This window comes from Oryctolagus cuniculus, chromosome 5 (assembly GCF_051225735.1).
Source record: "Oryctolagus cuniculus isolate XC-2025 breed Fujian yellow rabbit chromosome 5, ASM5122573v1, whole genome shotgun sequence".
NCBI lineage: Eukaryota > Metazoa > Chordata > Mammalia > Lagomorpha > Leporidae > Oryctolagus > Oryctolagus cuniculus.
Window position 1 is genome coordinate 111,995,434 of NC_142871.1, and position 24,071 is coordinate 112,019,504.

A 24,071-nucleotide genomic window follows, 5' to 3' on the forward strand; every position below is an offset into this window, starting at 1 on the left:
CAAATAAACACCTCCCACCTAACACGATCAAAACAGATGGTATTCTATGTACCTTTCTCACAGTTGTCCTTATTTTTTTAGAAAGGCACCCCCTTGGAGCCCCGCTGTAGAGAAGCAAGTCAACGCCCTGGCCTGAGGCGCCGGCATCCTGGCTGCTCCACTTCCAATCCAGCTCTCTGCTGTGGCCTGGATTCAAATCCTGTCTCTGTTCTGCTCAAAGATACTATTTCCCTCACAGTGATAATAGTACTCACCTCACAAGGTAACTTACAAAAAGATGACAGATGTGTATCGCTTCTTGGCTTTCTGGCTAAGGTCAAGTGTTATAGATTACATGTGTTAATTTATGTAAAGCATTTAGAATAGCACTTGGAAAATATATTTTTCACCAAGTTTAAGCTATTGCCACCATCATCATTATTATTCTAATTCTTTTTTCCTTACCTTCAGTCCACCATGTCAATAACACTTCAAAAAATAAAATAAAATGAAATGGAATTTATTGACCTCAATCATTATCACCACAGCCACTCTATGTCAAGCCACTATCTAGATTAATGTGATGAGGTCCCAAACCACCAGTCCTCTTGCTTCCATTCTTTCTTAACACTCCGAAGTGATTTCCAAGCAGCAGCCATAGTAAGGTGTTTATAGCAAAAATAAGGGCTGGTGTTCTGGTGCAGCAGGTAAAGCTACTGCAGCAGTGCCAGCATCCCATATGGGTGCCAGTTCGAGTCTCAGCTACTCCACTTCTCGTCCAGCTACCTGCTAATGCGCCTGGGAAAACAATGAAGAATGGCCCAAGTGCTGGGGCCCCTGCACCCATGTGGGAGACCCAGAAGAAGCTCCTGGCTCCAGTCTGGCCCAGCTCCAGCTGTTGGGGCCATTTGGGGAACGAACCAGCAGATAGAAGATTCAGATTCATCTCTCTCTCTTTCAAATAAATAAAATACCTCATTTAAAAAAGAACTTTTAAATAAGAACATACCATTACTTTATTGAAAACCATCCAATGGCTTTCTGCCACATTAAACTAAAAATTAAACTCTTTCCCTGGTTTACTCAATTGCTACCAAGTGCTATAATGAACCACTGCAGTCTCCTCTTGTGCCACTCTCCCCTAACTTTCTATGTTCCTTGCTACCATCAACTTGTTTATACTAAAAAAGGCTAAGGTTTCTTCCTTGGGGGTCTTTTCAGTAGTGACTTCTCCTCTATATTTGCTCAGCTGGCTTCTTCATGTTATATATAATATTGTCATGGTTTTATTTCCTTGGCAATTGTCTATCTCCCTCAAGAACAGAAGCTTTATAACAAGAAATTCCATCAATCTTGAGTATTGTATCCCTAGTACCCAAAACAATGTGAGGATGAACAAATAAAAAGTTATTAAAAAAAAATTAAATGAAAGAACTGGCTAAAGCTTCTAAACTACTATGTGAAACAAAGAAATACATCTTTCTTTCATTCCTTCTCCTAACTGGTTATCAATCCATTGTAGCATCGCTCTAAACTCATCATCTGCCTGCTTTTTAACTGTACCTTAATATAAGCCCCTTTTAATATTTTCTGAGTTTTAAGATCTAAATAACCTGATTATACAATCTTTTTTTTTTGGGGGGGGGGGGGGGACAGGAAGAGTTAGAGAGAGAGAGAGAGAAATGAGATTATACAATCTTAGAAAAAGCATAGTTACTACACAAACAATCTTAAAAATAATGTCAGAAAACCTAAGATCCAGTCATGGATTCAGTAATTAGTAGCCAACATAACCTTGAATAAGTTAGTCTTCCTGGTCTGCACTTTCCTCATTTGAATAAAGCAGATGATAATAACTGTATTTCAGGGGCGTGTAGTGAGAATCAAATGCATGTATAAATGGTAAACAGGAACAAAAGACACCTCATATTATTATACATCATCTATCCATCCAGCTCTGTTCAACAGAATTTCACTGAGATCTGACCATATATGCCAGATGTTACAACAGATAGAAAAGTTGCCTTAAGACAGAGCCCTATCTCTCAAAGAGGAAGTTGGAGAGAAAAACACATAATGAGAATAGTTTGGTACTATGCAGAGTGCTGTGAGGGCACAAAGGAGACACACTTAGCATATTTTAGGAGAATTCCCAGGCTAAGTGGGGCTACAGCTAAGTCTTGATGAGTTAGAAGGAAGAAAAGTTTATATCAAAATAGAAGGTGATGGCAAATTTTTACCAGTACTAAACTATGTTCAAAAGGCACACTGATTATAAAAATCGCATGATTACAGGTTAAAAGCAAGTGAACTTTCAAGGATCATCTGGGGCAAGACTCTTCTATCAATTTACAACTGTGCCAGTGGCATTTATTTTATTCTCTGCCACTAATTAAAATACCTTTGAAAAATATACTTTTGGGTACTTTTTCTCATTCTAGAAGAACATTTTTACTTACAAAGCTGAAATTTTTCAAACTACATACTACAAAGTCAAAACCTTCCTCACTGGAGAGCACAGTAATAAGCGACCATGGAAATTACTTCCCCACAGCCCTACAACAAACTTCTTCCCTTTCTTCTTGCTACTTTCCACAGCTGTCAAGACACATTCCCAGGCAATATACTCCATGCATTCTTCTGCATGAAAAGGCAAAGAGGTTTCTGGGCCTCCTCAACACCAGCTTGGTTCTGACCTATCCAGGAGAAAGCCAAGCACTGACAGAGGCAACAAGTCTCTAGCCCTCTTCTATCAAACCTGAGGCACTGAGACCAGAACTCTTCACAACCCAACAGAAACCAGCATAAATTCATTTAAATTCAATCTTGAGCCACTAATCCAAACACAGATGATATCCTTTACACTACAATTCCATTCTTGAGGCATAAAATCAGCATCACACACACACACACACACACACACCAGCAATTGCCCATCAAAAACAAAATAGATAAATAAACTAGAGAGAAGGAAGAAAGAAGAGAGTTCTACCCAGTGGTTCACTTCCCAAATGGAAGCAATGCAAGAGCCAGGAACTCCATCTGGGTTTCCCACATGGGTAGCAGGGTCCAATTACTTGGGCCAGCATTCACTGCTTTCCCAGGCACTTTAGCAGAGAGCTGAATCAAAAGCAGAGCCACAGGGATTTGAACCAGCACTCCAGTATGTGATGCCACCATCACAGGCAGCAGCTTAACCAACTGAGCTGCAACACGGGCCCCGATATCTGATACTTCTCACCAAGAAAGGAAAGGGTGGTTTGCTGAAACAATCTATTGCAAACTTAGGAAGTCATACAATTTTTGCCTTTTCTCTCAAAATAGTTGGATTCTCCCAACTTCTACAGAGGAAGTAGAAAGCAACTATAATTTTTTTCAGAAATCTACCTCACATCCTTCTTTGTTTTTCATATCCTTCTTTCTACACTGGATTATTAGAGAGAGAAACTGAATAACATATATGCATAGAATAACTAGAATTATCTGAAAGAAAAATCTGCAGCAAATGTTAAAGGATGCTGTTTTCAGGGCAAATTTATAGGATAAGCAATTAAGATTTAAATTTTGCAATACACAAAATCAGAGGTAGCTCTGAAGCCTCGAAAGTAAATGAATTTCGGATTCATTTTCAGTTATGAATAAATTACTTAAGACACTGGAAAACTGGGCTTGAATAGAAATTACAAAGTGAAAATCTTCTTACATTTAACACACAGTAAATGTCCCACAGGCAGCAGACAACTGTTTACCTTGCTTCTCCTCAGTCTAACAACCACCCATTTCTATTGAGGATTCTGTGGTTTCAGAAACAGTGGACTCTCAGCTTCCATGGCCTCCAACTAAACAGGAGACTCACAACCTCAGCCTAGGCAATCTTTTTGATCAAAATCATTGGTTCAATGAAATACATATTATATGGATTGAACTGTGTCCCCAAAATGGTTCATAACTTTAAGAAAATTGGGGACACAATTCAAAAATGTTCATAACTTTTTTAAAGCCCTAACCACTAATGCCTCCAGATGTGACTTTATTTGGAAATAGTGTGGTTGTAGATATACTTAGTTAAAATGAGGTCACACTGGAGTAAGGAGTCCCCTAATTCAATATGACTGGTACCATTTCAAAAGGTAGAAACTTGAATACACAGGAAGAGTGCCATGTAATCTCCAAAGTTAAACCATGACAAGCCAAGGAACCAGCAGAAGCTAAGACAGACCTGAATAGAGCCTTCTCTTGCACTTTCAGAGGGAGGATGGCCATGCTGACACCTTGATTTCAAACTTCTGCCATCCACAACTGTTGAGACAATAAATTTCTGTTGTTCTGACATACCCAGTTCATGGTGCTTTGCTACGGCACCCCTAGAAAACTTACACAGCATAGGACTTAAGCCACTTTAAACACAGTATATCTGGAGACTAAGAATAGAAATTCAGGAACAAAGAAACTTCTTTAAATGGTATGCTGCACAGATGTAAAAGCTGACCCACTGGCAGCCAGTTTTGCCACTAAGAGAGCAGCCAGACTGTGGAGGTGTAAGGATAAAGATAACTGCAGAGAAGCAGCCAGAACACCATCAAGTTGTGTCTGAGGCTCACACTACACCTAGACTCTCGATTTTATGAGTCAGTAGATTCTATTTACTGGTTAAGGTAGCAGAGGTTGGTTTTCTGCTACTGGTAAGTGGAAAAGAAAAGCCTAATACAGACACTGAGTATCAGTGCTACCAGAAACAAAATGCCTCTAGAATATTGGTAGCTTTGGGATCCGCAAGGAGGGAAGGCCTACACTTCCGGGAATGGAGAATCCCTACCTGTACTTCCGGGGAAGACAATCAAGGGTCCTCATGGGTGCCTAAAGGTCAACCAATGAGGATCAGACCTGCCTCGACCTTTAACCCCCACGCCCTGAATCTATAAAAGGAGCACTCCCAATCTCTGACCTGCTACTTCCCCGGCCCCCGGCTCTGTTGGGACTGAGGAACCTCACCTGGGAGCAGAATCCTAATAAAAGCTTGTGAATTAATTGATTCGTCTACCTGGGAAGATTTCTTACGCGCCGGACACCTTGCAAATATGAGTTTCTACATCAGTTCCTTAAAAAATTCAAACTTCATTAGAATTCTTGATGGTTCCAGGGTGGGATAATTCAGCAATTCACTGACTTCAGCAAAGACTCAGATTGTTTCTGTCTTTCTACTTGTCTATCTTCAGTAAACGAGGTTATCTTCAAATTATCTGCCTTATCTAAAAATGGCTACAGCTGTTCCAGACACTGCATTCCCTTACAATATCTAGAGGGGTTTGGGGAGAAGAACTTGTTTCATCCCATGAGCCAACTCTTTTTACTAAGCCAGGAAAACTTTTGTCAGAAGCCTCCAAACACCTTCTCATACTTTACAGCCAGAATTACAATACAGGCTCAGACCAACAATTTTAAAAGAAGGAAACCACAATGATCAGCTCATCTATCTTCTGAATGTATGGTTTCATGTTTGGCTGTTATGGACTAAGGGCCACTACCAGCACTCAGCAGATGACAGCTAAGGATGTCTAATGTCTTACATGATAGTCATTTCACAAAAACAGTACTCTCCAAAATGTCAGAGACAAAATGGAGAGAAATATACAACCAAAAAGAGTAAAAGAAGGGAAATGGTCAACCAACAGAAAATACGAATGTCTTCCACAGATGTTCACAGTGATGAACGACACTATTCTTACCTATGAATACAGTACCAAGTAAGTCAAAGACAAGTAAAAACATAATATAAAAGGATCAACTGCAATGAGAATAAAGAAATAATATAGTTGAGAATGCAGGAAGGATATTAACAGTTATGGTAGGTATTTTCATAATTTGCCACATTTAATAAAAAGAGGTAATATTTTAATCTTTCCAAATGCCTATACAACTGCATTACACATATTTAGCTAATTTAGGTAATCAAGTCTGATGGAACAAGTATAAGGCTCAGCCATTCTCCTTCATTGCCCAAAAGAGATAAACTTTGGAATGTATTCCTTGCCCCTGAAATTCAATTGGGTCTCACACTCTATTGCCTTCATACCCCACCCTGCATTCTTTTCCAGGTTCCCAAGGTCTTACCCAGTTCCTGATATTCCCCTCCCCCTGTTGCCCCCTTCCCCCACCCCCAGCCCTAGCCCTCCTTAAAAAGGACCAGTCCCTGGGGGTCGGGGCCTTCTGCCACATGCTCCATCATGTACACATAGGCAGTTGGTCACCCACCTCTGTGGATTTATTTCTGAATAAATTCGGTCTGGCTGTAAATTCGTACACTTCCTCTTCTCTATTCTGCAACTCTTTTCCTAACATTTTTGGTGCCCCGTGTGAGGAGGCACCAATCTGCAACTCTTTTCCTAACAAAGTCAATAATAAATATCAATACTTGAAAATACTTTTTAACGTAAAATAAACGCTTCGCATATGCTCACACTATAATCATTATAGCTTAAAAAAGACTTATCCTATAACTCTGAAGTTCTCTTCTGTATTAAGTCCAAAAAATTATCAAAAACCTGGGCCCAGATAAGAAGACACCAACACTACAAAATGTGAATAGTTTTAAAACGTCACCACTTAAAGAGTCATGTTTTCAACTATCTAAAGAAAAAGTACCTATAATAACATTTGTTCAATATATCTACCTCCAATTTTACCCAGTACTGGCTTATTTATTGCAGCACAAGCATATATGACTGTTTTTAGAAGAAGCTAAGTTTCTTCCTATTTCCCTCTATTAATACAAAATACTATTTCAGAACAGAAATCTAAAACTATACTAATTGTTAAGGGTCATATATGACCATCGATCTTAAAGGAAAAAAGACATGACCTTGAAGAAACCCATAGAGGTCACTCATAAAACTAGCTCACTATTAGTAGGAAAAAGAAGAGAGATCCAATTATGGGTAATAACAAATAAAAACCTAGAAGTTCTGGAATTAATAGTACAACATCATAAGAGTATCATTATGGAAATTAAATTATTTCCTAAAGAAGCACAGAACAAAACTACCAAGGGAATATAACTAAAATGTAACCGCATTGAATATGGAAATAAGACAGAATACATACTGCTAAAGCTTTGGACAGTTTGGCTCTGAATTCATTGAGGATGATTGCTACAATGTCCTTAAGAGGCACAAATGCAAAACCATCTTCCAAATAGACCTTCCTTCCTCGGAACAAATCCAGAGCATCGGCAAAAGGGATCTGAATTCAGATGGAAACAGGAAAAATAATCAGTACTTGTCATCATGAAATCTTTCTAAGTCTACATATGTAGAATGTCTAAACAAAAAAAATGTATTAATACCAGCAGATTCAAATGAAAGACAAAAAAATATATTTATACTCCTTAAAACTAAACAACAGCATTAGGAAGGAGTGGCAGTACAAAAATAAATTCATTTCAGAGTAGATGTTTGAAAAATAATAATATAACAAGCCAAGTTAGAATGCCTTTTAATTTATGAATTTACAAACAATAATCCCTAAGATTTCTAACTCTTAACTGAAGACTTCCAACATGTTATTATCACCTTACATGACATATCCCACATTTTATTCTCCATCAAATAGAATCCTAATTTGTAGACAACATATTCAGTGCTGAAAATTACTTGTAAGTAAAGTAATTCCAAATGTTCTTCATCTGTACTTTCACTCTTTCTCTAGAGAAATGTTGGGAAAGCTAAACTCAACAGCAAGACACGGAAATAATATGCATACAGTTTTACTATCAAGGTTAGTAGTTGCTGTATTTATTGTTTAAAATACCCTTAGTTTTTTAAGTCCTATGAACTATCCCAGAATTCTAAAAGATAAGGAGAAAATTGTATCAGTAAACTGTGAACATCATCCTCATCGGCAAAGTAGTTTTTCCCCTTTTTCAAAACAAGGTTAAAAAATTTAGGTGAAGAAAGGATCCCCAAATTGCCTACATATCCAAGACGTAGAGAAGAGTAAACACAATATGCCTATGATTCTCCTGTATAGCCAATGACATTTTGCACTCACTTTTGATTAATTTCCTGAGTTTGCGGACTACAACACAGTCCCTGAATTTAAAGAGCTCATCAATTAGTTGAGACAACAAACAGATACACATGGAAAGTCAAAGAGCTCTACAGGGCAGTACCGTGTGACACTGCACCAAAAGGGAAGTTCACATTGGACATATTAGAAGAGTGGCTTAATGAGTTCTAGTCCATGCCCCTGCTACTGGAAGACTTCGAAGTCAGTCAATTTAATGAAGACCCCTAAATCTCAGTGGCCAGGTCGGTAAAACTAGGGGAGGAAAGGAAGAGATACATTAAATGACCCTTGTAAGTTCTTTAGCTGTGAACATCCCATAATCGTAGCTTATTAGGATAGTCACAAGGATAGTCTTAGATGAAGCAAAAGATGGTGTGAAGGTAGAGTAATAGGAAATATGTGGGAAGAATAAATATTAATTCTGACACTCTAAGCTTGAAAGGCTGACCAAATGACTGTTCAACATGTAGAAACTCAGAAGACAAAAAGAGGAACTAAGATGTTAAACTATCAGCACTCACCAATAATAATCAGTACAGCATTTTCAAAGGCAATTGTTGGGTAGCAGTCACTATATGTTAACATGAGTTTCAGCCATCCCCTTTTCTTCTAGAACTACTCATTCCAAAAGTCATTAAAATGGATTCAGGCAAAGTAGGCATGCTCTAAGATTAAGGAAACCATGGTGGCCCAGCCCAGATGCTGAAATCTGAGTAGGTGAAGCACAGAGATCCCACAGGCAACCAAGTAGGCTTTCAGTGACAGCTCAAGTTCTGAAGGAGAGAGATCACATGCAGCAGCAGTCCAAAGCACGGTATCAGAGACCAAGAACAGCAAAGAGGGTTTGCATGCAAGGCAGTGAGTAACCCAAACTGGGTGTTGGGTCTAACAGGTGATAAAGGTAACCTGGAGGGCATGACCCAGCACAGAGTATAAGAGTCAAAGCAATGCAAAGGCAGTGCTTCTTTAAGAGAATGGCATGCAGTGGGTGAGGGGGGATAGGTGCGGGGTGGGGGAGGTGTCAGTGTCCAGCTAAGGTTAGGAGGCTGTTGATGCAAGAGGGCAGTCGGGGCAGAATGCTGGCACACCCTTAGTGCAATGAAAAGTAGCAGCGGTGATGACAGGCTATACAAACAGGTTGCTTAAATACGTAGTAAAGCTCAACATGACATTTAACAAACTACAGGAAATACTGAAAATGTTTATATACCTTATAAACTGACTCCAACTCCAATTGAGTCCCACTTAAACTCGGTGATGAGGCGATAATGTCCTGTTCTCGCAGAGTCTTCTCTTCATCATTTATCTAAAAGAAAACATTTTTTACTGTTTAACAAATTAAAAGTCCTCATTCAGTTTCAATAATATGGTTTCCTGTTCCGGTGAATATTCCATAATTCTATTAAAAATATTTAAAAATCTTAATATCTCCAATCATTCCTAACATGATTACTAAGTCATTGTCATTAATGAGGAGGAAATAAGGAAGAAAATCTAAATTCAACATTCTTGCAAGATTTTACTCTGTTAATTTCTAAAGACATCTATCAAAAGAACAGTAGCAGAAAAATAAGAGGAAAAGAATTATAACAGAAATTCAGACGAACAGACTATAAGTGAACATAATCCCACCTGAGGTTAAGAATAGCTTCTCAATTTTCAAGCCACATAAGATACAAACTTAAAACATTACTTTTTTATTGAAGGAACTATAAACCTGTAATAACAGGCCTTATTATGGCCTTATAAAAGAAAAGACTGACACATCTGACTAGATAAAAAATTTAAGCTTCAGGAGGCCAGCACTGTGGCACAGCAGGTAAAGCTACTGTCTGCAGTACCAGCATCCCATATGGGTGCCGGTTCCAGTCCCAGCTGCTCCATTTCTGATCCAGCTCCCTGCTAATGTGCCTGGGAAAGCAACCGAAGAAGGCCCAAGTATTGATCCCCTGCACCCACATGAGACCTGGATGAAGCTCCTGGATCCTGGCTTCGGATGGGCCCAGCTTCAGCTATTGTGGCCATTTGGGGAGTGAACCAGAGGATGGGAGATATCTCTCTGTCTCTGTCTCTCTCTCTCTCTCTCTCTTTCTTTCGCTGTAACTCCGCCTTTCAAATAAATAAATCTTAAAATAAAAACGCTTCAAGCTTCTATATAAAGACAGAACTGTAAATGGAGATACAAATGACAATGACAAATTAAGGGAAATATTTACATCTGACATCTGAGTTTCCCTCAATAAACACCTAGATAATAGCACACAAGTACTAGAAACCGAAAAGTGCTATAACATGAACAGTTCATGTAAGTAAAAACAATAAATGGCAAATTAAAGAATAATACAGTACTATTCATATTGAAATAGCAAAAGTTAAAAAGATTTCGAATATACAGTCTTGGAACAATCTTTGCGTGGGGCACATCGGCAATACATATCAAAGAATATTAAAAGATACAGACATAACAATTTTATTTCCAGATTAATTTGAGGTAAATATCAGGTCAAGAATACAAATAGGAACAGTGTTTCTTCATCACCATGTTATTTATAATAAAATAGAAAAAAAACTAAATGTCTAACAAAACATCTGGTTTAATAAGCTTAAGAATTACTGTTCAAGCAAGCTATATTATTCAGGTCAACTTCTTACAGAAAATGAAGGAAAAAAATAATAAAACTTAAAAACAGCTTATTTAGGGTAAGGAAAGAAAAGAAAGTTGGGCCAATACAAAATGGGATATGTGACAAGAGACCTTCAGCTCAAACGCTGTGGATCATCAGAAAATCCCAAGCCTTCAACTTTGTTGTAAGGTAGTCCCTTATTCAAGCGCACCAGGCACATGGCAGAAGCAAACTCAAATCCTCTCTGGAGTAAAGTACCTTCATAGTATGCCTCAAAGCATTCCTACAAATACATTTTCAAATACAATCTCAAGCATACTGTATTTTATTACAAGGCATGCAATAAAACTACACTTTATGAGCAAAACCAATAGAAAAAGACTCATAAAGTATCTAGATAATAACCATGCTACTATGTGGAAAGAAATAAAAGACAAGCCCAATGATATCTATATAAATGAGAAAATACAAAAAGTGGTGTTTTTTTTTTTTTTAAAGGATAGACAAAGCTTCTAGAAGTAGACAAAAATTCAAGGACAAAAATTTTAAAACTCAACGGAGTCATAAAAAAATACCTTAAGTTCCAGTAAGTGTGCACTGGGTTAACTTAGACTGAACTACCTACTAAGGTAAAAGAGGACAAGAAATGCGTCAAAATTCTGTTAGTTTACTCAGAAATTGCCAGGCCAACACAAAAATTCAGCCATTTAAAACCCTCTTTTATATTTGCTAATTGTTTTCTCATCTAGGACCCAGGTGGATTTAAGTAAAGGAAACCAGTTCCCAATTATCTACTGAGTTGGAGACCTCAGATTCCAGGTTTGAATTGAAACTTTCCTCAAGTAACAATAACTCCAGGCTCACAAAAGAAACAAATGAAACCCTCTGGAGAAAAATATAACCCTCAATACTGCCCTCCAAATAATATGCTAAACAAAGTCCACCAAACAAAGTTAACACAGCACACAGGAAATGAGACTCCATTAATGAGAACCAGATAGGGAAGAACAAAAAACAAAACAAAAAAAATCAATGAAAAGAATAAATAAAATTTTATTATTCAGATTGTATGATTGGTATACTTAGAAACTCCAGAAAAATTCAGATGAAACATTTCCCTATATATGCACCAGAAAACTTATTATAAATGCATGAATCCTCAAATGGACTGACAGATTATAATTATTCACAATCCCAAAAATCACAGTAATTTTTATGTACATCTCTGTATACACAGAATTAAAATGTTGATTCTAAAATGCATATAGACATATAAGCAGCCAAGAACAGCTGAGACAGAAATAAGAAAAAGACAGCCAAACTAACAGAAAAATGAGCCAAAGACAACAGGCTCTTTCACAAATGGGAAAAATTCAAAGGGTCAATAAACATGAAAAATGCTCAACCTTAACAGGGAAACGCAAAATAAAACCATACTGAAAACCTCAATGACATCTCACTACACAGTCATTAGAATGATTAAAATATAAACACCAAAAACATATCAGTAAGGGTATAGAGAAATAGAAACTCTCATATACTTTCAATGGGAATATAAATACTACAGCCACTTTGGAAAAATATCTGGCGGTGTCTTATAAAACTGGGATATCTGCCCCTAATGCCCAACAATTCCATTCCCAAATATTCACACAAAGGAAATAAAAATCTATGACCACAAATAATTTATATGATCCTATTTACCTGTTCTGGAACAGGTAAAACTTATCTGTAGTAATGAAAGATTTCAATAGTGGTTGCCTCTCAGGGGGCAGGGGCAGAGATTTATTGAGATGGAGCCTGAGGAAATTTTCTGAGATGTTAGTAATCCTTTATATATGGAGTTTTATATATATATACATTGTGTGTGTGTGTGTGTGTGTGTGTGTGTGTGTATACACATATATATAATTTGTCAGAATTCACAAATATATACACTAAAATTTGGTACATTTCTAACATGTAAATTGTACCTTAAATATGAAAAAGAGACTGTTAAACACTGAATTCTAATTAATTTTCTACTGCTTTCCCAGGCCATAGCAGAATGCTGGGTAGGAAGTGGAGCAGCCGGGACTTGAACAGGCACCCATATGGGAGGCCAGCACTGCAGGCAGTGGCTTTACCCACTATGCCACAGAGCTGGCCCCAGGACATGTTTACTTTCAATTCATGAGAGTGTTAGAAGCGGTTATACCACTGATTCATGCTCCTGTTGAGGTATGAAAGTTCTCATTCTATGTTCTTTCTCCTCCATATTATTTGGCTTAATTTTATCTGACCTGGTAGAAGTATAATAGTATCATAATTTTCTTATTTTGTCCCCCAATTTTAATATGGACATTTCAAACATCAGAAAGATCATCCAATCAGAACAAGTCCTTGAGCCTCGCACCCGCGTGGGAGACCAGGAAGAAGCTCCTGGCTTCAGATAGGCACAGCTCCAGCCATTGTAGCCAACTGGTGAGTGAACCAGCAGATGGAAGACCTCTCTCTATCTCTCCTCCTCTCTGTAACTCTGACTTTCAAATAAATAAATAAATATTAAAAAAAAGTAAACATGTTCTATAACTTGACAATTCTATGCCAAGTGCATACCTGGAACAGAGATTAGCAAACTCTTCCAATAAAAGGCCAAAGAGTTAAAGTTTTGAGCTTTGTGAAATATACACTCTGTCACAAGTACTGAGACTGTGGCAACAAAACAGCCATAAATGGTGTGTCAATAAATGGACATAGCTGTGCTACAAGAAAACTATATAGACTCTGAAATGTATATTATATACAATTTTCTTGTGTCAAAATTGTAGTCTTTTCTTGATTTTTCTTTTCCAACAACTTAAAATTGTAAAAGCCATTCTCAGTTCACAGGATATGTAAAAATGATGTGTTGATTCCTATTATAGAGCAATGAACTTAAAGCTAACATTCTTAAGAATCATCTGGGGCCGGCACCGCGGCTCACAAGGCTAATCCTCCGCCTTGTGGCGCCGGCACACCGGGTTCTAGTCCCGGTCTGGGTGCCAGATTCTGTCCCGGTTGCCCCTCTTCCAGGCCAGCTCTCTGCTGTGGCCAGGGAGTGCAGTGGAGGATGGCCCAAGTGCTTGGGCCCTGCACCCCATGGGAGACCAGGAGAAGCACCTGGCTCCTGCCATCGGATCAGCGCGGTGCACCAGCCGCAGCGCGCCGGCCGCGGCGGCCATTGGAGGGTGAACCAACAGCAAAGGAAGACCTTTCACTCTGTCTCTCTCTCTCACTGTCCACTCTGCCTGTAAAAAAAAAAAAAAAAAAAAAAAAAATCATCTGGAAGGTGGTTACAACGCAGTTTTAGCCAGAGCCATTAGGCAAGAAAAAAAAAGAGATTTTTGGGACAAATTGGGAAGCAGCAAGTCAAACTATTTCTTTTTACTTAAAAATGGCACAATTCTACATAAAGGGAATCCAAAAGACTCCAAGATATAAACTCAACACAGAAAAATCAACAGCCTTTGTATACACAGACAATGCCAAGGCTGAGAAAGAACTTTCAAGATCAATCCCATTCACAATAGCTAACAAAAAATTAAACACCTTAGAATAAATTTAACCAAGGATGTCAAAGATCTCTAAATTGAAAATTATAAAATATTAAAGAAGTAGAAGAAGATACAAAAAATGGAAAAATCTTCCATGTTAATAGATTGGAAGAATCAATATCATCAAAATATCCATACTACTGAAAGCAATTTACAGATTCACAGTGAATCCAATTAAAATATCAAAGGCATTCTTCTCAGATCTAGAAAAAATGCTGAAATTCATATTGAAACACAAGAGACCCAGAATAGTTATAGCAATCTTGTACAACAACAAAGCCTGATGCATCACAATAACAGATTTCAAGACTTACTACAGGGCAGTTATTATCAAAACAGCCTGGTACTGACACAAAAATAGATGGATAGACCAATGGAACAGAACAGAAACTCCAGAAATCAACCTATACATCTACAACCAACTTATCTTTGACAAAGGAGCTAAAATCAATCCCTGAAGCAAGGACAGTCAATTCCAGAAATGCTGATAGTGAAACTTGATCTCCATGAGCAAAAGTATGAAACTAGACACATCTCTTACACAAAAATCTACTGAAAGTGGATCAAAGACCTAAAACTATGACCTGATACCATCAAAGGTCAATTGTTGGGTAGCCATCACTATATGTTAACATGAGTTTCAGCCATCCCCTCTTCTTCTAGAACTACTCATTCCAAAAGTCATTAAAATGGATTCAGGCAAAGCAGGCATGCTCTAAGATTAAGGAAACCATGGTGGCCCAGCCCAGATGCTGAAATCTGAGTAGGTGAAGCACAGAGATCCCACAGGCAACCAAGTAGGCTTTCAGTGACAGCTCAAGTTGAAGGAGAGGTTTCAAGATTAACAGCAATGTTTTATTTCCTCACCTGGGTGACAGATTAATGTACAGTGAGCAACAATGTACTGAACTGTCTTTGATATAGCTTACTGGGCATGTATTATACTTAATAAAATTTTTTTATTTTATTTTTTATTCTTTATTTTATTTACTTATTTATTTATTTTTGGCCAGGCAGAGTTAGACAGTGAGAGAGAAGAGAGACAGAGAGAGAGTTTTAGACAGTGTGAGACAGAGAAAAAGGTCTTCCTTCCGTTGGTTCACTCCCCTAATGGCCACTACTGCCGGCGCTGCGCCAATCCGAAGCCAGGAGCCGGGTACTTCCTCCAGGTCTCCCATACGGGTGCAGGGACCCAAGCATTTGGGTCATCCTCCGCTGCCCTCCCCGGCCACAGCAGAGAGCTGGACTGGAAGAGGAGCAACCGGGACTATACCCAGCGCCCCAACTGGGAGTAGAACCTGGGGTTCCGGCGCCGCAGGCAGAGGATTAGCCAAGTGAGCCACAGCGCCAGCCTATACTTAATTTTTAAACAGTTTTATAAAATGAAATAAGAGCTGGCGTTGTGGCATAGTGGGTAAGGTCGCTGCCTGAAATATCAGCAACCCATATGGGTACCAGTTTGTGTTCCATCTGCTCCACTTCTAATCCAGCTACTTGCTGATGGCCTGGGAATGGCAGCAGAAGTTGACCTGGGTGTTTGGGCCCCTGCCACCCATGTGGGAGACCTGGATGAAGCTGCTGGCTTCGGCCTGGCCCAGCATTGGCTGTTGTGGCCATGTTGGGAGAGAGCCACTGCATGGAAGAGCTTTCTTTCTCTAACTCTGACTTCAAGTAAATATTTTTTTTTTTTTTTTGACAGGCAGAGTGGACAGTGAGAGAGAGAGAGACAGAGAGAAAGGTCTTCCTTTGCCGTTGGTTCACCCTCCAATGGCCGTCGCGGCCGGCGCACTGCGGCCGGCGCACCGCGCTGATCCAGTGGCAGGAGCCAGGAGCCAGGTGCTTTTCCTGGTCTCCCATGGGGTGCAGGGCCCAAGCACCTGGGCCATCCTCCACTGCACTCCCTGGCCACAGCAGAGAGCTGGCCTGGAAGAGGGGCAACCAGGACAGAATCCGGCGCCCCAACCAGGACTAGAACCCAGTGTGCCAGCGCCGCTAGGCGGAGGATTAGCCTAGTGAGCCGCGGCGCCGGCCTCAAGTAAATATTTTTTAAAAATGAAATAAAAGTAAATTAATAATATGTAATGGATTATTATGCAGTCAATAAAATTAAATTAAGGAGATTTATGATTATTTTCACAAAATGATTAGGTGTATGAGAAGTCCATATCAAAATATAACTGCTAGTGGTACAGCAGGTTAACCAGCCACTTGTGATGGCAGCATCCCATACCGGAGCACCAGTTCAAGTCCCAGCTGCTCTGCTTCTGATCCTGCTCCTTGCTAATGTGCCTGGGTAAGCAGCGGATGACTGTCCAAGAACTTGGAGAGTGGCCACCACATCAGACCTGATACAATTCCTGGCTCCTGGTTTAAACTTGGCCCAGCCCTGGCCATTGCAGCCAACCAAGAAGTAGATGATCTCCCTCTCCCTGACTCCATCATTCTGCCTTTCAAATAAAAAAATAAATCTTTATATATTTTATATGTTATATATATAAAATATGTATAATCCTAAGCAGAGATTACAGATATTTTCTTTTAAAAATGTTTAATTTATGTGAGAGGCAGAGTGTCAGAAGGATAACTCCCACCAGCTCTTTCATTTTCCAAATGTCCATAACAGCCAAAGCCAGGAGCAGGGAATTTATTCCCACCTGGAGGGTGGAGATCTCCCACCTGGAGGGCGGGAAAACCCAACTTCTTCAGTCACCATCACTGCCTCTAAGTCTGCAATAACAGGAAGCAGAAATGAGGAGCCAGAGCTAAGTCCAACCCAGCTATTCCAATGTGGGATAGCAGTATCCTAACAGGCCAAATCCCTGTTCCATTTTTTTATACTTGCATATATTAATTTTTCCTTTAGCTACTTCATGTTCTGAATATTATAAATAGTATTTTTCTATGAATTTCTAGTTGTTCACTGATATCTTACATGTATTTTCATTTCATTCTATTACTTAAAAATTAAAGATATTGGTTATCAGCCTAAACACAGCTATAAAATTGACACTATAAAATCGGTCACCACTTCTAACACATTCAATGATTTCTACATTTGCCCAAATCTATTGAGCCTAAGATTATGTTTCCTATCATTAGTATTAATTAAGCACTTCTTTCTCTGTTTCCACAAGGCAAAAATCTGGTTTTCAAATCTACTTTTTTTTTTTTTTTTTTTGACAGGTAGAGTGGACAGTGAGAAAGAGAGACAGAGAGAAAGGTTTTCCTTTGCCGTTGGTTCACCCTCCAATGGCCGCCGCGGCCGGCGCACTGCGGCCGGTGCACCGTGCTGATCCAGTGGCAGGAGCCAGGTACTTATCCTGGTCTCCCATGGGGTGCAGGGCCCAAGCACTTGGGCCATCCTCCACTGCACTCCCTGACCACAGCAGAGAGCTGGCCCGGAAGAGGAGCAACCAGGACAGAATCCGGCGCCCCGACCGGGACTAGAACCTGGTGTGCCAGCGCCACAAGGCGGAGGATTAGCCTAGTGAGCCGTGGCGCTGGCCCAAATCTACTTTTAAGAACTTAACCCGGCCAGCGCCACGGCTCACTAGACTAATCCTCCGCCTGCGGCGCCGGCACACCGGGTTCTTGTCCTGGTCACTCCTCTTCCAGTCCAGCTCTCTGCTGTGGCCTGGGAGTGCAGTGGAGGATGGCCCAAATACTTGGGCCTTGCACCCATATGTGAGACCAGGAGAAGCACCTGGCTCCTGGGCTCCTGGCTCCAGATCAGTGCGGTGCGCAAGCTGCAGCGGCCATTGGAGGGTGAACCAACAGAAAAGGAAGACCTTTCTCTCTGTCTCTCTCTGTGTCTACTCCGCCTGTCAAAAAAAAAAAAAGCAACTAAACCCTTCCTTCAAAGGAAGTCATACCTGAAAGTATATGAAGCTACAGAAATTAAACACAAACAAACCAAAAAAAAAAAAAACAAAAAACAAAAAAACCCTATTTGATTGAGGTCAGGTTGGAGACACAAGCACCACCTACCTATTCAACATACTAACCATTCCATTCCTGAATCCTTCTTTAGTCCATTTCCCAAGAAAATAGTCAACAATCGCCATTCCCCAAACACATACAAAACAGTTAAGTGATGGCATAAATAATACATGAAGAAAATGGTGGCACCCCTGAAATAGGACAGCTGGTTAGCTGACAGCTACTTCACCACCCTGTAATGGCTCAAAATGTTTGCTTACATGAAAGATGAAATACAGCATAGAGGAGGCACTTCAGGTATGTCAATCTGTAGATTATTCAAGTCAATGAAAATTGAGATTATGTATACTATCTGCTTACTACTATGCTGAACATTTTATTTACTGTATTTCATTTAGTCTTACCAACAACCCTACAAAGTAGCTATTTCCTTTGATTCACAGCTAATTAGCATGAATACAGATCAAAATGGATTTCCAAGTGTACTTGACACTAAAGCCCACTTTGCTAGAAAATCTCCAAATTAAAGAAATATTTTAAAAAGAATACTTATATATAATTACAAGGGAGCAGGCTTCAGTGGTGCTAGCAGGTTAAGCTGCACTTGGGTCCACATTCACATTTCACAGAGTACCAGTTTGAGCCCTGGCTCCTGTATTTCCAATCTAGTTTCCTGCTAATGTGTCTGGGAGGCAGCAGATGACAGCCTAAGTCTTGAGTTCCTTCCACCCTCATGGGAAACATGGACAAAGTTCCTGGCTCCTGGCTTCAGCCTGGCCTAACCCTGTCTGTTGCAGCCACCAGGGGAGTGAACCAGCAAATGAAAATCTATCTCTATCTCTCCTTCTATATCACTCTGCCTTTCAAATAAATAAACCTTTAAAAATAAATGAACAAAGGTAGAATGGGTGATGCAATACAGCAGGTTAAGCCACTACTTAGGAGGCCCACATCACATGTCAGGGTGCCTCTGATTGAGTTCCTCTTCCACTCCCAATCCAGGTTCCTGTGATGGCACACTGGAAGACAGCCAATGATGGCTCAATAACTTGTGCCCCTGTCACCCACATAAGAGACCCAAATGGAGTTCCTGGCTCCTGGCTATGGGCTATCTCTCGGTCCTGGCTGCTGCAGGCATTTGCAGAATGCTCTCTCTCTCTCTCTGTTGTTCTGCCTTTCAAACAAATAAAGATAATAAACTTTTTAAAAGGAGTGAAATATATTACTTTGCAGGAGAATTGAACAAACAAGAAACATCAAAAGCAAGGAATGACAAGAACATCAAATAAAAATTGCTTCAGTTCATTTTTGGTAATAAAAAAATACAGAAACAAAATGCACCACAAGTGTCACAGGCAAAAAATTTGAAAAATTGTCAGAGCATAAATTACATATAATCATTCATCCCAGAGAATTTAAAGTGAAGTTTAGCAATAGCAAATATTTGTTAGAACAGATTATTCTGCTTTGATATTTGTTTTGTTTGCATATATCTCTACTGACAGTAACTTCTGTACTTAATTGACTATTTACCATTCACTTTGCATTCCATACAGGAAGTCTTTTTGAAACTCAAATATACAAATAGACATACACTATGAAGAATACACAGGGTCTTCAAAAATGTCATGGCAAAAGTATATCATGAAAAAACTATGCATGGATTTCACAAATTCTTTTGCAACAAAATCTTATTCTTGAATTCCATTTTTCAATGAACTTTCTGAAGTACCCTTGTATTTGAGAAGAGGTAGTTATGTTTTAGAGTCAAGCTGTAATTCTCAAACAGTAATGATAAAGGAAGAAAATAATCAAGGAGATAAGGCAATAGGAGAAGTTTCAATGTCTTCACTAGGCTCTTTCATGACTTTTTCTGTGAACATCTAAGTTAAATACAAAAATATATTTCAAATTTTCTCTGAAAACACCTATTACTAAAAATCAAAGTCAAATAGATATGCCTGTGCTTTCCCCATTACTGAGAAAAACTATAATGGACTACTTGTTTTTGTTTGTTTTGCCTTAATAGTTTTGACTGCATCTATCAAAAACTGGAGTCCAAGTATGTTAATCCATAAAGGTACTTTTATTATCACTTATTTCAAGTACAAACAAAATCAGCATCTTTGAACATACAAATGTTTGTCCCAATGTTATTTAAGGTTTGAAACAAATACAACATAAACACAACACCATTAATACATCATCTCATGTAACACAGTACTCTCTTTTCCCTAAATTCAGACATTTGTATTAATAATACTATGAATGTTTCTAAGCCATTAACTGCTCACATACTAGATAGATGTCAGCGAAGTGCACATCAGGTCAAATGCCACACAACAGGATACATTAGCTACAGCACACTTTGTCTAAATACAACAGATCTTCACAAAGTTGCTGAAAAACATATATTAAAAAAAAAACTAGGCCAAGATTTCAAATATTTCTGCATCAAAATAAACTTATCTTTCAATTTCACTTTTCCAGAAACTTTCTGAAGTATGTTTATTGTCTTCTGCCTTAGAAACACAGCCAAAATAAAATTTACAAAAAAAGAAAATTGAAATAAAAATGGGAGCAGTGTGGTGGGTGTTATGGCACAGCAGCTTTAGTTGCTGTTTGTCATGTCCATATTCCATTTCAGAGTAGTGGCTGGAATCCTGGCTATTCTGTTTCTGATCCAGCTTCCTGTTAATACACCTTGGAAGTCAGTAGATGATGGCTGAAGTGTTTGCATCTCTGCCACCCATGAGGGAGACTGGATGGAGTTCCATACTGCTGCCTTTAGTCTTGCCCAGCCCTGACTGTGGCAGGCATTTGCGGAGTGAATCAGCAAATGGGAGATTCTCTTCCTCTCTCTCCCCCTCTCCCCCTCTCTCCTCCTCACCCCCTCTCCCTCCCCCTCCCCCCCATCTCTTTTATTTAGTTAGTTATAACCAAAGTTTAAATGGTCAAAGTAAGAGAATTCTCACTTTAAAAAAAAAAATGTAGGATGACTCTCTCAAACTTTACTAATGGGCATAAACTATTACTGACTTCTTTACTTCAAATTTCTAAAATAATCTTAAAAGGTTAAGCTGCTGTTTGCAATGTGAGTATCTCATACTGGAGCAGCAGTTCAAGTCCCAGCTGCTTCACTTCCCATCCAGCTCCCTGCTAATATGCCTGGGAAGGCAGCAAATGATGGCCCCATTAGTTGAGCCCCTGCCACACAGGGGGAGACTCAGTTTCTGGCATTGGTCTACAGCTTGACCAAGTCCTTGATGTTGCAGGCATTTAGAAGTGAACCAATGGACTGAAGAGCTATCATGCTATCTTTCTCTTTCTCTCTCCTTCAAATAAATAAATAAATAAATAAGTCCTTTTGAAAATAATCTTAAATATTCTCTTTTCTCCTGCTTTCTCCCCCCGCACACCCCCCCCAAAAAAAAAAAACTGTTAGGGAAAACAGGAGCATACTTTGTCTTCTCAGGATCCTAAATGAGATTACTGGCTATGTGCCTAAAAAAGTCATCATCTAAAGCAAGAAAAGATTATCTTCCTGCTTGTACTAACAACAGTATTACCTGTGACTAAAAAGATATAGTAGTACAATTACAAAAGCAGAGGAAGGGAGTAAAAAGTATGTAATTTTTATATTCACAGAATTCTAACTAACTCTTAAACTGGTTAACCTCTTCAAACCTCAGTTTTTTCATCAATAAAATACCTAATTGGAGGTTTTTTTCAGGGTTAAATAAAGTATGCAAAATTTCTACAAGAAGCATCATGCCCTTAATAAACTGTACATGTTATTATTATGTATACTATGCATTTTGATTAGTTTCTGTTTTCCAGGCTCTTTTCCCCAGTAAAATGTTTAATGCAACTGTTTGTATAAACTTGTCATTTTGATACTTGATCTTTAGGAGATATTCAAAATAACTGGTAAAAGCAAGCTAGGTTATCATCGCAACACCTTACAATCAGGGTGCATTATGCTTTATGAAAGAGAAATGTTCCTAAAAAGAGATTTATAAACAAACTTCTCTAAATGGAATCTCATTTCCTGAGTGACCTACTACACTGCTATTCCAGAGATACTCAGCCAGAGACCCTGAACATTCGTACTTTGAAATTCCACTCTTTCCAGCACTCCTCACAGTTCCCCACAGCCTCAGAGCCAGTTATTCACACCTATGGACCAGGTGACAGAATCTGAATGTTTCCAGTGGTATAGATGTTTGGTTTGAAGGATTTTGTTGTTTTGTTTGTTTTGGGTTAAGCAAAAAAAAAAAAAAATCACACTAGGCATTAACTGTTTTGGTAAAGTGATATTTCCATATCCTATAGTGATGCTTGTTTATATGCTTCCTTGCAAACAGAATAACAGATTTTTACTCTGTGTGGTCTTCTTCCTTCTCATATTCCGCATCAAACCAGGAAGCAGGAAAACAGTTGCACTTTGCCAGGAAACAGCACAGTAAACAGCACGGTAGAGGCTGCTTATGTAGACGGTTGCTGTTCATCCTGTGCAAAACCTCTCACTGAGGGAGGATTATACACCCGCACCTGCTCAACTCAGCCATACCATGTGACTTGCTCGGGCCAGTGAAATCTGTTAAATCATCTGTGTCACTCCAAGCTAAGGCAAAATAAACATCTGTTTTACTTAGTTCTCTCCTCCTCTGCCTGCAGTAACCAGTAATATTCCAGAATAGATACTACTCAGTTAGCCTGAGGCCCAGGGTCCAAATGACCCAGAACAAGGCTCTAGCTGACCCAAATAAAGCACAGAGTAAAAGCAAGCCTTTTGATGCATCCCAAGGGTGTGGGCATAGCTTGTTATCACTGTATAATCCATTCTGACTGGAAGTGATCCCCATCCTCTCTGTATCGCAAATTTTCATCAGTAAAGTGTTTTGAGAGCATATTCCCAATATATACATGTATTAATAAATTACATGCATGTATTACTGCACAATAAGTACTTAAAGCATGCCCTACTACCTCAAAAAAAAAAGTGTAAAACACATGAAATTTAAGATATCCATGTTGCATTATTTTCTTCCCAAATTCCCAAATGATCACACTGGTCCTAACACCACTTTGAAATCATTAGTCTGCTACACTGGTCTCTAAAGTAAACAAGCAAATAAGATGCACCAGGAACTTCAGCCTCTACAAGGTTCCAATCGACATGTTTATAAACAGTTTGGCCCAGCACTCTGGTCTCAGAATCAGCCCTTAGGGCCTTCAGAGCTGGCTGAAGAGCCCAGGAGAGTATTTCAGGCATGGAAAGCCAAGACACTCTGGCAAAAAAAAAATGACCTAAATGAAAGATCTCCATGAGTGAGATCCCAGTGGAAAGAACCGGTCATCAAAGAAGAAGGTACCTTTCTCTGAAGGGAGGAGAGAACTTCCACTTTGACTATGGCCCTGTCATAATAAGATCAAAGTCGGTGAACTCAAAAGGCTTCCATAGCCTTGGCAACTCATGACTGGAGCCTAGGGAGATTACTGATGCCATAAACAAGAGTGTCAAATTGTTAAGTCAACAACAGGAGTCACTGTGCACTTACTCCTCATGTAGGATCTCTGTCCTTAATGTGCTGTACATTGTGATTTAATGCTATAACTAGTACTCAAACAGTATTTTTCACTTTGTGTTTCTATGTGGGTGCAAACTGTTGAAATCTTTACTTAATATATACTAAACTGATCTTCTGTATATAAGAGAAATGAAAATGAATCTCGATGTGAATGGAAGGGGAGAAGGAGCGAGAAAGGGGAGGGTTACAGGTGGGAGGGAAGTTATGGGAGGGGAAGCCATTGTAATCCATAATCTGTACTTTGGAAATTTATATTCATTAAATAAAAGTTTAAAAAAAACAAAATACAAATACTT

At 39.1% G+C, this 24,071-nt stretch overlaps 1 protein-coding gene across 6 annotated transcripts in view; it reads right to left on the reverse strand.

Moving 5' to 3' along the window:
* PRIM2 (DNA primase subunit 2) overlaps nucleotides 1-24,071 on the reverse strand; it is a 304,235-nt gene that overhangs the window by 231,250 nt on the left and 48,914 nt on the right. For 5 of the 6 annotated variants that reach the window (XM_008263076.5, XM_051854614.3, XM_089333081.1 and 2 more), the window contains exons 6-7: nucleotides 9,254-9,349; nucleotides 7,081-7,218 (exon numbers count right to left, since the gene is read on the reverse strand). In XM_008263076.5, coding sequence (XP_008261298.1) covers nucleotides 7,081-7,218; nucleotides 9,254-9,349 — 234 coding nt within the window. The remainder of the gene's footprint in view (nucleotides 1-7,080; nucleotides 7,219-9,253; nucleotides 9,350-24,071) is intronic. The other variant, XM_089333079.1, reaches the window with a different exon arrangement.